Below are 12,707 nucleotides of genomic sequence, written 5' to 3' on the forward strand. Positions count from 1 at the left end.
TATAGTGTATGAGGAAAATCCAGCCTCATGGGGCTGCACAGTTAGAAAAAAATATGGCTATGTTTAATAGCCTTGTCAGGTAACTGTGCACATTCTTTGATTCTACAAGTAGTAGTTTCTTAAAGGCTGGTTGCTATGTGGAGTCTGAAACTACATCAGTGAACATTTCTTACCCTGTTACATTAAAATCCACTGTCCTATCTTGCACTGTGAACTGTTCTTTTACTCAGGCATCATTTTATAACACCAAGCATTTGCCATTTGGAAAATACTGGTTAAATGACTTATGCAGATGCTCTGAGTACTGACGTTTCATTAGACAATAACAAAACATCACACTCTTTGACATTGCCTCAAATCTTACTGAAAAATTCTTTACAAGGAAGATGTCAGACTCAAATAAAGATGTCAGACTCAGAATACCTTTACCAGAATTCTAATTTTTGCTGGGAACTCTAATTTTATCATTGGCAACAAATACTGTCGGGTTTTTTCCTTGAAATGACAGGCTCACTTCATTTTTGAGAAAATACCTGCCAGATTCCCAAGGTTGAATAACCACAGTCTGTCAGTTGTTCTTTCAAGTAAAACTGGTGTCATACAAAAACAAAAACAAAAAACAGGCTAGTTCAGCTTGCAACTCACACTACAGCACATGTGCAGTTCCTCTCTTTGATAAGTAGAAGTGCTTTATGCATTCTTCCAGTTTCTTCACACGGAATATTAAAAACATGTATTCAAGGACTGAAACGTAGTAAACTATTTACTGCTTCGTCATGGACACTCCTAAGTGAGACTCCCTTCTCTTTCCTTTCTCTCTCTTTTCCTGCAAATGCCTGGCAGTGAAGAACAGCATAACTTGTACCAGCATCTTTGGCTTTTTACACACCATCTTTGGTTTTTCCTTTGGCACCAGAGTGAATGCCAACCCAGCGAAAAGGGCAGATAACATCTTAATATTATTATGAAAATGTTTTTGATGCTATGGACACTTGCGGATACCTGTGACCCCATGGACACTAACAGAAGTCTCAGGGACCACCCCCATGCCCCCACCACCTGTCATCGGTCTATAGACAGCACCTTCAGAACTGCGGCATTAGGCTTTAAATAATTACTCTGGGGATTCAATGTGGTGGCATGGCTTTCCAACACCAGTGGGTACTACTCGGGATGAGTATACAAATAAATATTTCATTTATGTCTTAGAAAACCAACTGAAGTAACTCTATGAGGATAAGGTTTAAATTAAAGGCATGGCCAAGAAATGGAGTCTCTGATTTGAGGATTGGGGGGTTCCAAAGGACTGAACTTCTACCCCCTTCCTCTGGCTGCTTTTCACTACACCTTAGCTCTTCCCTCTCCTTCCTATCTCCTCTGACCTGCGGAAGAGGATAGAGGATAGAGGAAGGCAGGGGTAGCAAATTCAAATGCTCACAGGGGCTAGCCATACAAATAGTTCCACCTAAAAGAATGTGGGTCCAGTGTTGTCAAACCTTAGTTTTCCAAAATGTCAGAAATCCACATTTTTACTTAAACTCACAAACACTGGCAACTAATTACATTTCAAAAACATGAGAAAACAGCATGAGTCAAACAAAACATACCAGTCATTAGCCTGTGACCTCTGCTTTAAGTCCCAGACAAACATGGACTAAATGAACATTATGTGAAAGTCTGGAAGGACAGAAAACCTCTCATATAACATTACCTTGCTACAAATCCCTCCTTTTAACACCTTACAGCCTGATCTGAGGGTTTCTACAACCTGGCCAAGGAATGGCAGAGCAAGTCATTCCATGTCACACTGGGAGTAAGAATTTCCAAAGACTGTTTGCATGGGTAGGAGAGAACAAAATTAATCATCAAAACAAGTACTTCAGGCAAAAATGGGGAGAGAGACACACTAGGTAATGAGAAAACATCCACTTGAGCTAGACGGTGTTGAATGCGACATTATTACCTGTGTACTTGTTTACTGTCTCTTCGGACACAGTCCTAGGACATGACTTAGTCTTTCTTGTTCACCCTTGTCCTTGCTCCTCACTACCTGACAGGCATATATAGTGTCTGAACATAGCATGCACTCAATAAATATTTCTAAAATGAAAGAATGAATCTCAGCATTTTTCAACAAGAAAAATAAGATCCAAAGAGAATATGCTGTTTGTTCAATATCATTTGGCTAGCTGGGAAAGGACCCCAAACTTCTGTGTTCCTTCTGCTAATTTTATCATTTGAAATTAAACGAAAACCCAAGTATTTAAGCCCTTATTTATTGTGCTATTGGATAAACTGCCCTCTAATGTACACAAATTCCTCTCTTCACATTTTGTTATTCTGAGTTTAATGGCAGCAAGGTTTTCCATCCTAGCTTCCAACAAAACTCTAGGAATGCATTTTCCATGTATTACCATGATATGTTTTTTTAAGGTTTTATTTATTTATTTGACAGGCAGAGATCACAAGTAGGCAGAGAGGCAGGCAGAGAGAGGGGAGGGGAAGCAGGCTCCCCGCTGAGCAAAGAGCCCAATGCGGGGCTCGATTCCAGGACCCTGGGATCATGACCTGAGCTGAAAGCAGAGGCTTTAAACCACTGAGCCACCCAGGTGCCCCGTAACATGATATTTTTTAAAAATCTATTCAACACAGTACAGAAAGACTCTCGGAAATTAGATTATTTTACTTTGTGCTGAAGACAACCCTGTGGTCCTGTGGATTTTCCTCCAAATGCCATATTGCCATATATCAACAACTACTTATAGAGGCAAAAACAACCACAACAAAAACAAAACAAACAACAGCAACAAAACCACCTGAACCTGGTAGTTGAAAGTGGTAACTATACATACTACTGGTGCATAAATTACTACAATCCATTTGGGGGGAAAAAAACAGCATAAAATGAATTATAAAAATATTCATACCCTATAATACAGCCATCTCACTCCTGGGAATTTACCCTAAACAAGTTATTCAATAGAATAAAAAAACCACATACACACAAATGTTCACTGCATCACTGATAGCAGAGGACATGATAAGAATAACAACAACAACAAAAACAGGAGAAAATGGCTTGGTAAATTATAGTATCTGCTGAAGATAAATTAGTCTTAAGCTATTAATAATAATAATCATGAAGACCAGGTAGTGATTCAGAAAAATGTCATGATATCAAATGAAAAGCAGAATACAAAAGGATTTGTGTACTACAATCATCAGCTTTGTAGGTAGCTATTTTTCCATGAAAGGTAATATTCAGACATAAAAAGAACATTGTAAGGTATTGTGATTCAAGATGTTTATTTTTTTTTTACATTTTCTTTAATGTTTCACTGACTTTTCTATTATATGCAGTTCTTAAAAATCCTTTCTGAAATAAATTTGGATTTCTCAGTTTTTCCAGCATTCTCACTTAAAAAGAACAGAAACCCTGGCTCTTCCCATCTTAAATGAACAATCCTCTACTTGAAAAAGGAAAGCAACATATTATTTCCAAATGTCTGAACCTAAAGACGGAGTGCAAGTAAACTGGATCCACCCATTTTGTGGTTGCTGTCGGAAGGACTGCTGAGAACTCAGGAACCCAGAGGGGAGAGGAAGAAAGAAGGATCACAGGGCCCTCTTCAGGGTGGGGGTGTGTTCATAAGGTCCCCTGGAGAAAGGTCTGGGGTACCAAAAAGTTCAGCACATTTACCTGTCTCGCCAGGTTGCTGCCTGGCATCATCTCCCTTCTGCCCATTTCACAGGTATTTTCTGAGGCCCTGACTCTCTGGGGGAGCCCAAATGCCTGAGATGTCACAAGGCCACGCTCTACTTCAGAAGAGATGTCACAGAGAAGCAGGCCTCTCAGAGGTCAAGTCTCAGGGTCATGTTCCGTGTGCCTGAGTGGAGAAGGACAGGTCACCAAATGCCTAATGTCTGAATGCTTCTCGGTGTCAAACTTCATTTGTTCTCTCAGAGCTAGTCAACCTAGGGAAACTGACCTGCACTGACAAAACACACATAAGCCTTATGTTAAAGCTATAGGATTTCCTTGGGAATGAAAGGGAGCCTTCTAGAAACCAGAGCCAGACGATTGCCCAGGGCATGCCCTCTACCCTGGAGATGAAACCACCAATGAGAAGAGCATTAAGTGAACACAGAACCCAACAGAGTGCTGGTCCACTCAGGGAGAATTTCCATTCTGATGGATGGCCTGAGGGGTAGAATATAGCTCCTCTATACCCATGGAAGCTGGCAAAACTACCCAGAAGTAGTGCTCATGACCCAGAACCCTACCACTACCCCTGGACAGTCTTGGTCCTTGCTCTAGTCCTCCTTACAGGACACTTGATGGTTACCTTTCATTCCCAGAGCTCTGTCCAGCTTACCTCCATTCATAGACCATGTTCCCAAGGATAGCTCAGTTCGTCTCTTGTGCCCTTAATGGCCAGATCTGATTCAAATAGGGGGTGATCTCTTCTTAGGTCTCACCCCCCACTCTCAAGGCCACTCTTTCTGCTGGTCACAGGCAGTATGTAATCAAGGACTGAAGGACTGATGAAGACCATAATGCTGTGAGGTCAGAGAGGGAGTGGTCACTGAGGTAAAAACAGATCTGGAAAGAGAAGACTAAAGACTAGGTAGACCCAGGCTCTGTCTCTTGACAGCTTTGTAGCCTCTGGCAAGTCGTTCAACCTTCAGTGCCACAGTTCTCTCATTCTTATTCATAAAAGGGTGCTGGTAGTGCTGACCTCTCAGGCAAATACATTTTGTAAACTGCAAGGTGTACTTGGCTATTATCATTGTGGAAGAAGCAGAATATAAGGTGGGCCTTGAAGGCTGAGGAAGATTCAGGATATCTGATCAGGAAGAAGATGAGCACTACAGACCTGAGAAATGGCACCAGCACAGGCAAAAAGGCAGAAGAGATGTTTCAAGTCTGGCTGCAGGAAAAACCTCCCGTAAGAGAAGCTGAGGTTAGTTTGGAAAGGCAAGTGGGCTGTATTCTGTTGTAATAGGGAGCTATCCAACTTTTTTGATCAAATAAGTGAAAGGATGAAAGCCATGTTTTGGGAAGATGAACCTGGCAGAGATGTGAAGGATAAATGGATTGGAGGAGGGTTAGAATGCAGCCAAGATGGCCACAGAAGGCTGCTGAACTCAAGAGACATGATGAGGGTCTTAATGAAGGGAGTGGCTTGGGGGCTTAACAGGAGGAAGCAGATCTGAGATATAGAACAAAAGGATATGGTGACAGTGTATTAGGGGAAATGAAGGCTTGGGAACAATTTTCAGGTCTCCCTGACATCACTATCTAGGTGGACAAGGGTGCCACTCACCAAGATATAGTATAAAGAAGGCACCAGTGAGCAGAGAAGACTGAAGTCTTTGAATATGTTTACCAGGTTTGTCTCTAGAATGTTCAAGGAATAATAATCAGAGATTAAGTAAATACAGGAGTGTAGAGCTCAGCAATGGAGATGTGAATTGAGGCCACCCAAAATAAGCTCACCCAAGGACTGTGTACTGTGAAAAGTTAAGAGAGGCAAAGACCAGAGGCTGAAAAATAGCAACACTTAAATGATTAATAAAGTTAAAAGAACCTGAAAAGACTAAGAAATGGCCAGAGAAATATGAAGAAGAGAAGCTTCTAAAAGGAGTCAAAGAGGTAAAGTACAACAGAAAGAATGAGTGGTAAAAGGAATGGGAAGAGTCCATTCAATTTGTTGTTGTTGTTTTTAAGATTTTATTTATTTATTTGACAGAGAGAGATTACAAGTAGGCAGAGAGGCAGGCAGAGAGAGGGAGGAGGAGGAAGCAGGCTCCCCGCTGAGCAGAGAGCCCAATGTGGGACTCGATCCCAGGACCCTGAGATCATGACCTGAGCAGAAGGCAGAGGCTTAACCCACTGAACCACCCAGGCGCCCTCAATTTGGTATTTTTTAATTGATGATTTGAGTCAGAGTGGTGTGCCTGAGGGCTAGATTGCTGCGGAGGAAACAATGAATGGGAAATCAACAAATGGACAGAATTCAGACTACTCTTTTGGGGAGCTTGACTGTAAAGGAAAGAGTAAGGGTGCTAGGTAGGTATCAGTCAGGGAGAATTTAGGATATTTCGCTAAAACATGTTAGCTGACAGGAACGGGGTAGGGAAGATACACACATAGAGTAATTCAAAGAATGGGATTTTGGACACCTGTTGAGACTGAGAAATGGCTCTTCCACTGAGTGAGGTGACAGTAAGTACATTCAATCACATTAATTTGTTGAAGGTTGCTACATGCCAGGAACTGGGAGTGCGTGGATACAAGAAAATAATCCTGAACTACCACGGAATTTGGTGGAGAAGGGAAGATAAATGTGGTCGACAATTATATTAAGAGCTGCCTACGAGACTGCGTGCGGGTACACGTGGGAGAAGTAAACAACAATGGCTGAATGGGCCAGAGAAGTTTCGCAGGTTCGAGGTTGAGCAGGGGTTCCCTGGTGCGAGAGAGAGAGGGTCACGGCCATGTCAGGTAGATTCAAGTGAAAATTAAAATTTGGTGGTTAGAAAAAAGTACTTACGAGTCTGCATTAAAAGGACCATAAAGCAACCAGGTATATAGATCCCTGAAGTATTAAGTATTGTTCAAACTGGGGATGCCCAGGATGATTGCACAAAGGCAAAGGTGGAATTAAGACCGAGTGCGTCCTCGGGTGTGGGTGAGCAGGTGCCGGTGGGTGGCAGACACCTAGGAAAGGGCTCAAAGGGAGCAGAGCGAGATACCCGGTGGGCACACTGAGGGTCAGACGGCGCCTCGCGAATCCGCAAGGCTGCCAGAGAACAAGCAAACAACCGCTACCGCTAGAGCCTAGCCGACCACAAAGAACGCGAGGCGCGAGGAATGGCTCAGAGTTGGGCGTTTGGCGAAGACCTGAGTGAGATACGGTGGCTTAGGCGGGTTCCAGAGCAGAAGCGCCGCGACGGCGTGCAGCACACAGCGCCCCAAGCCGCGGATTCAGCGACAGCTCTCAGCCTCAGAACCTGAGGGAATGCGGTCTGCGCGCGCAAGGAATTCCGGCCGCCACCGCAACCCGGACTCCGCTGAGAAGTCCAGCTCAAAGAAGGGACAGCCTAGTCTGGCAGTCACGCGAGACCCGCGAGACCTACGAAACCCGCGAGACTCAAGAGACCCCGCCCTAAGCCCGGCCTCCCTGCCGGAAGTGAGTCTCATTGGCTCCGCCCCCGTCATCGGTACCTCGCGAGATTTCGCAAAAACATCCCTTTTCCGTCTGGGCTGCCGACATGGTAGGTGGTTCTTTTTGTGCCTCTGCTTAGTTGCGGGTGCAGGCCGCGAGCACTACTCGAGTTGCACCCAGCCACCTACCCCCGATCTTGGCCCGGCTTTCCAGGCTGTCCATGGCGGACCTCAGGGCAGGGTGGCCGGCATCGGCCCTGGAGTCGGGCCGCGTGCTTTTCCTGGGTTCGAATCTCTTGAGACACGGGGACCCGCGCGCTCGGGCGCCGCCTTGATGAGGCCGCATGGCCCCGCGCCAGTCCGTAACTTCACCTTTGCTGAATGTGACCCAGCGCAGATACTTGATCCCCAAAGCCTACAGACCCTTCGCACACGGTCAAGCTCGCCCTCTGCCCCATCTCCCTTTGGCCTTATCACCAAGCACCTTTTTCCATACAGCCTTCCAGACTGAGGAAGACCCGGAAACTTCGGGGCCACGTGAGCCACGGCCACGGCCGCATCGGTAAGTGTCGGCATCCCATCCTGGTCGGCTTTGAGCTCTCCCCGCTGGGTACTTAGCTAGCCGGGAAGTGGGTAGGGTAGAAGTGGGTTCGCCTTCTGCGAATTTGACTGTTAGCGGCTGATTTTTTTTTTTTTTTGTAGAATTTTTAGAATTCTCTACAGTACTCCACTTGAAGAGAATTTAACATCAGTTGGGGGAATGAAATTTGGTTGGGGCAAGGTGTTAATTTGTCGAAGGCATGGAGTACTGTGGATAGTGCTATGATGTGGAACATTGCAAAGAGATGTTTCACCCGGAAACTTGAGGGAATAGCAGTGCTTAAAGAGGTACTGTAGACTGGGAACAAGATAAGTAAATATGTAGAAGTGTGGGGAAAGGAGAAGAATTGAGGGGCTGGAGAAGGCTATAGCCATGTAGCTTTGTATTCTTGCAGGCAAGCACCGGAAGCACCCAGGAGGCCGGGGTAATGCTGGTGGCATGCATCACCACAGGATCAACTTCGACAAATAGTGAGTGTTTCTTGGCTTGTACTTCTCCTGGCACTGACAGTTTGGAGTTAGGGGCAGAGGGTTGGCTCAGGACACCTTCAATGGGAAGAAAGCCTCTTGCCACTGGAAAACCTTGTGTGTGGCTGAGTTTTACCAAGTTAACATTTGATGCAAACTGAGAACTTTTCATCGAGGCTAGAGTCACGCTTGGGTATCCGCTTATTGCCTTAGTGTGCTAGAGCCCTCGAAGAGTAATTGCTGACCTTATTCACTGGCTGTGACCCTCATGGCATAGTCAGTCACCGGGTTAGTGACATCAGTTTAACTATGCACCTCCTAGATGGACTTATGTCCCCAAATTTGTTTAGAAAATCTCTTATCACAAGAATGTGTAAAATTGCCATAAAATACTGTCAAGTGATCTTGAAGACCTCTAGTCTTGGCATTGCCTCTGACTTTTTCAGTGACTTCTCCTGGTTCCATGAAATAAGGCTAGTCTTCTACTCCCGAGTATCTTTGGTGGTTTCTTTTTTAAATATTTGTTTTAGTTCAACAATGGATAGAATACCTGCTATGTCACTGTTGTACAGCAGTGAACAATTTACACTGAAACTAGGAGAGAAGAACAATGAAGAGATGAACAATGTGTATCATCTTACACATCACTTCTTAATTGGAGTCAGGTTATAAAAGTGATTGCCCTTCTCTTCCTAGTCACCCAGGTTACTTTGGAAAAGTTGGTATGAGACATTACCACTTAAAGAGGAACCAGAGCTTCTGCCCAACTGTCAACCTTGATAAACTGTGGACCTTAGTCAGTGAGCAGACACGAGTAAATGCCGCCAAAAACAAGACTGGAGCTGCTCCTATCATTGATGTGGTGCGATCGGTGAGTGAAGGAATAGTTGTTGACTTCATATTGTCCTTGCCTCTCAAAATTCTGGATAATCTAATCTATTTGATGATCTATATGGAATCTCTACCCAGTTACCTACTAGACTATTTCATCTTTTGATAGAATTTCCACAGGTAACTGACCAAAATTGAACTCTAGTTCAGTTGTGATTCACATAAAATATTTGAAGAATAATAATCTTTACAATTAGTAATCTTATCCCCACTGTTACTGCCCTGATTTATACAGGTTTGCATTTCTGGTCTAAGCTTTTGGCAGTATCTTAGTTGGCTCTGATCCCTCTTAGACAGCCCCGCTTATGTGAGGCACACCTCTTGGCCCTTTATGTCCCTTACAGAATAAAATCCTGAGATGTTTGTTATTTATGGATCTCCGCTATCTGAAGAGATTTCCACACACCCCAGAACAGTGATGACAAAGCATTTTTGTATGTCTTTTGGAGTTCCAGTCTTGTGTCAGTTTTACCTCCCATGGGTATGGAGATAGTCTAAATCCTAAAGGGGCTTTTGGTTAAGTTTTAAATACCTTTCCCCAGCCTACTTAACACTCCTTGAGCAATTTTGATGGTCAGGACTTCTTGGAACCTTGCTGGGAATGTAGTCTTTATTTTTGCTTATCACCTGGTAATTGAATAGGGTGGGGGAGATGTTTGCTTGAGGCTAGAGTCACATCCTGACACATCTCTTGTCCTGGTGTGCTAGAGTCCTCAGAGAGAATCTGCTGGTCTTGATTCACTGGCGAGGGCAGTCAGTGCCCCCGGTAGTGCCCAGATCAGAAACATGCTGTCCTAGCTCCTAGGTGGCATAGACTGGTAGGCACCTTTCTTCATCCAGGGAGTTGTCATCTGCTGTGGTGTGTATTAAAGCTTTTTTTTTTTTTTCTATTCCTGCAGGGCTACTACAAAGTTTTGGGAAAGGGGAAACTCCCAAAACAGCCTGTCATCGTGAAGGCCAAATTCTTCAGTAGAAGAGCAGAGGAGAAGATCAAGGGTGTCGGGGGCGCCTGTGTTCTAGTAGCTTGAAGCCCCGTGGGGAGAGGTTCATTAAATGCTAACAAGTGCTTTTCTTTTCTGGTCTGGGTGTAAATTCTTTAGCACCCCTACCTCCTGACCTGTATATCAGAAACCCACCTAACGGATTTCCAGGAGTAAGGGTATGAGGGCCTGAGACTCGGTCAGCTCCCCTCAGAAAGTGTGGAAGAGAGAGCACCAGCACTTAGAGGACTTGGCCCAGTACCTAACTAGAACATTTTCATTTATAAAGTGAGAATGATCGCACATGTATGTATCTTAGAGTTGAAAGACCAATTTGCATTGTATATTCTAAATTTACAATGAGTGGGAGAATACACCCTTTAACTGTAATACATGGCTCAAAGGGGGATATTCGGTTAGTTATGTTTTGTTAAAGTAAGCTCTTACCCAGCATGGGACTTGAACTCAAGGCCGTCAGATTAAGAGTTACTTGCTCTACCAACTGAGCCAGTCAGGCACTCCAAAAGGGAAAACTCAGTTTTGTTTTGTTTTGTTTTGTTTTTGTCAGAGAGAGTGAGCATAGGCAGACAGAGTGGCAGGCAGAGGCAGAGGGAGAAGCAGGCTTCCTGCTGAGCAAGGAGCCCGATGTGGGACTCCATCCCAGGATGCTGGGATCATGACCTGAGCCGAAGGCAGCCGCTTAACCAACTGAGCCACGCAGGTGTCCCAGGAAAACTCAGTTTTGATGGGGCATTCTAAAGAGTGGACAAAGAGATAGGATTGAAGCGATTGTGAAGGATATAATTCCTGAGCCTAAGGTTTTTCCTCCTTGACTCTGTCTTTTATCATACCATTCCAGAATCTTGAGATAGGGCCCAGTCTGAATCTTAAAACACATCGGGGCTTTTACACATGAAAGTGGTTTGGGATCTAAAAAGCATTTGTCAGGATGTATATATCCCTGTGTATTAATGTTCAAAGAACTACATCATGAGATGCTAAAGATTCTAGTCTGAAATTAGCATAGAATTTGGGAAAGCCAGAAGCTGTACTTGGGCTTTCTGAGGTTTGTATTCTACAAAAATGAAACGGTGACCAGTGCTTGTGTGCAGATAGGACCTTCAGATCTCAGGGTAAATTATAATTTGCTACAGTTTTTCTAGTTCTTTCCAAAAATTGTGACGTTTTCTTTGGCCCCAAATAAAGTTGGTGTCTACAACCCTGGCCAAAAAAAATAGGATGACACTTAAAATGCGACTAGGTTTGAGTGGTGGTTTCTTAGTCCTCTAGGGTGATATGTGGGCTGGGAACCATGACTTCCGATGGGACAAATTTGTGACAACCTTTAGAGGATTCTGCAGACCCCCAAGTAAAAGGAAAATGGACAGCAAACTTAGTGATTTGGTTGAAAACTGTGCAAAGGCTTTACTCAGTTGGACAAACTGGATAATTCAGATTTGATCTTTGATGATGGAGAAAGGCAAAACTGATCCCTTAGTGTCTTGGAGGACATACAATCTGGAAGCTGAGGTCATGGATCTGAAATGGGTTGTAGTTGATATTGATACTAAGAATTTAATGTCTGATTATAATTACACAATGAAGAGTCTAAAAATATCTTGAGATACAGATGGGGTTTGAGCTTTTGACCCAAATCTTAACAGCTGTGTGTGGCATCTTTAAAGACTGAGGATTGTGTGGATTAAAATGGAAGTACTTAACCTTTTCGACTTCCTGTGAACGATTATGGGAGTGGACAAATTAATCCCCATGGTCTGATAAGTCAGGGGAAAATGATCACGCAGAGAGAAGAGCAAACATGCTATCCAATTTGGGAAAATTAAGCAAAATAAGTGAGTGTAGTTAGGGACTGGGCTGCAGTGGGAGGTGCAGCAAAGAAAATGGGAATGAGAAAGCAGGAGTAGGATTCAGAAAATTAAATGGATAGGACTTTGCAACTGGATGAATTGGGGTGGGGCTGGCAGCTAAATGGTTAGGCCTGGACAGGTAGGATTTAGCCCATTTGTGAAAACAAGTCCCTTAGAAGCCAGTTTATTACCAAGAAATTTACTGGGTAGCATCACTACCCATAAACATGGTGGGGTTAAGTGGGATAATACCTATCCTTGTATGGAGGTGTAGATGGCCATGCTGAATGTGAAAGTCCCTCATCCATTTTAAATAGAAGATAATCCAGATACCATGCCATCCCACCTGGCCTTGGAAGGACAGCTGAAGCAGACTCTACAGCTTGCTTACTCAAGTACCAACAACTAATAGCTGGCAGATGCTTTGATTCAGGTGTTAATCCTGTCAAGGAAGCCAGGAGACAAAACCGTACTTTCGTGTTGCAAATGAAAAGCACAGACCTATAGGGACCACTTGGCTTGTTTGATGGGACCAAGCGCAAACCTTACAGTTTGACTTTATATTTGCATCAAAGGGGCCACTGCTGAGATACAGTCCAGGCTGAAGAAACAAATGAAGCTGCCAAGCTGCTTAGTCTGTGCTGCAGGCAGAGGCCCACAATGCCACTGGTCTTTTTAGTGGCTGATCTGGGTACAGGGTCAATAGAAGTCTTCCCATAAGCGAAGGCC

At 44.1% G+C, this 12,707-nt stretch overlaps 2 protein-coding genes across 6 annotated transcripts in view; one reads left to right on the forward strand and one right to left on the reverse strand.

The window, feature by feature from the left end:
- TRIM66 (tripartite motif containing 66) overlaps positions 1-7,117 on the reverse strand; it is a 59,702-nt gene extending 52,585 nt beyond the window's left edge. For 2 of the 5 annotated variants that reach the window (XM_082683016.1, XM_082683014.1), the window contains exon 1: positions 4,377-6,545. In XM_082683016.1, the coding sequence (XP_082539142.1) occupies positions 4,377-4,386 (10 nt within the window). In that variant the 5' untranslated portion in view covers positions 4,387-6,545. Of the gene's footprint in view, positions 1-3,700; positions 3,888-4,376; positions 6,546-6,907 lie in introns of those variants that run through there. The other 3 variants (XM_082683013.1, XM_082683018.1, XM_082683019.1) reach the window with 3 other exon arrangements.
- RPL27A (ribosomal protein L27a) lies at positions 7,105-10,202 on the forward strand. Its single transcript, XM_082683139.1, has 5 exons — positions 7,105-7,281; positions 7,670-7,733; positions 8,167-8,242; positions 8,936-9,110; positions 10,030-10,202. Exons 1-5 carry the CDS (start codon positions 7,279-7,281, stop codon positions 10,156-10,158), a joined length of 447 nt encoding a protein of 148 aa, XP_082539265.1. The 5' UTR covers positions 7,105-7,278; the 3' UTR covers positions 10,159-10,202.
- Positions 10,203-12,707: the final 2,505 nt, after the last annotated feature.

Source organism: Mustela nivalis (assembly GCF_964662115.1).
Source record: "Mustela nivalis genome assembly, chromosome: 9".
NCBI lineage: Eukaryota > Metazoa > Chordata > Mammalia > Carnivora > Mustelidae > Mustela > Mustela nivalis.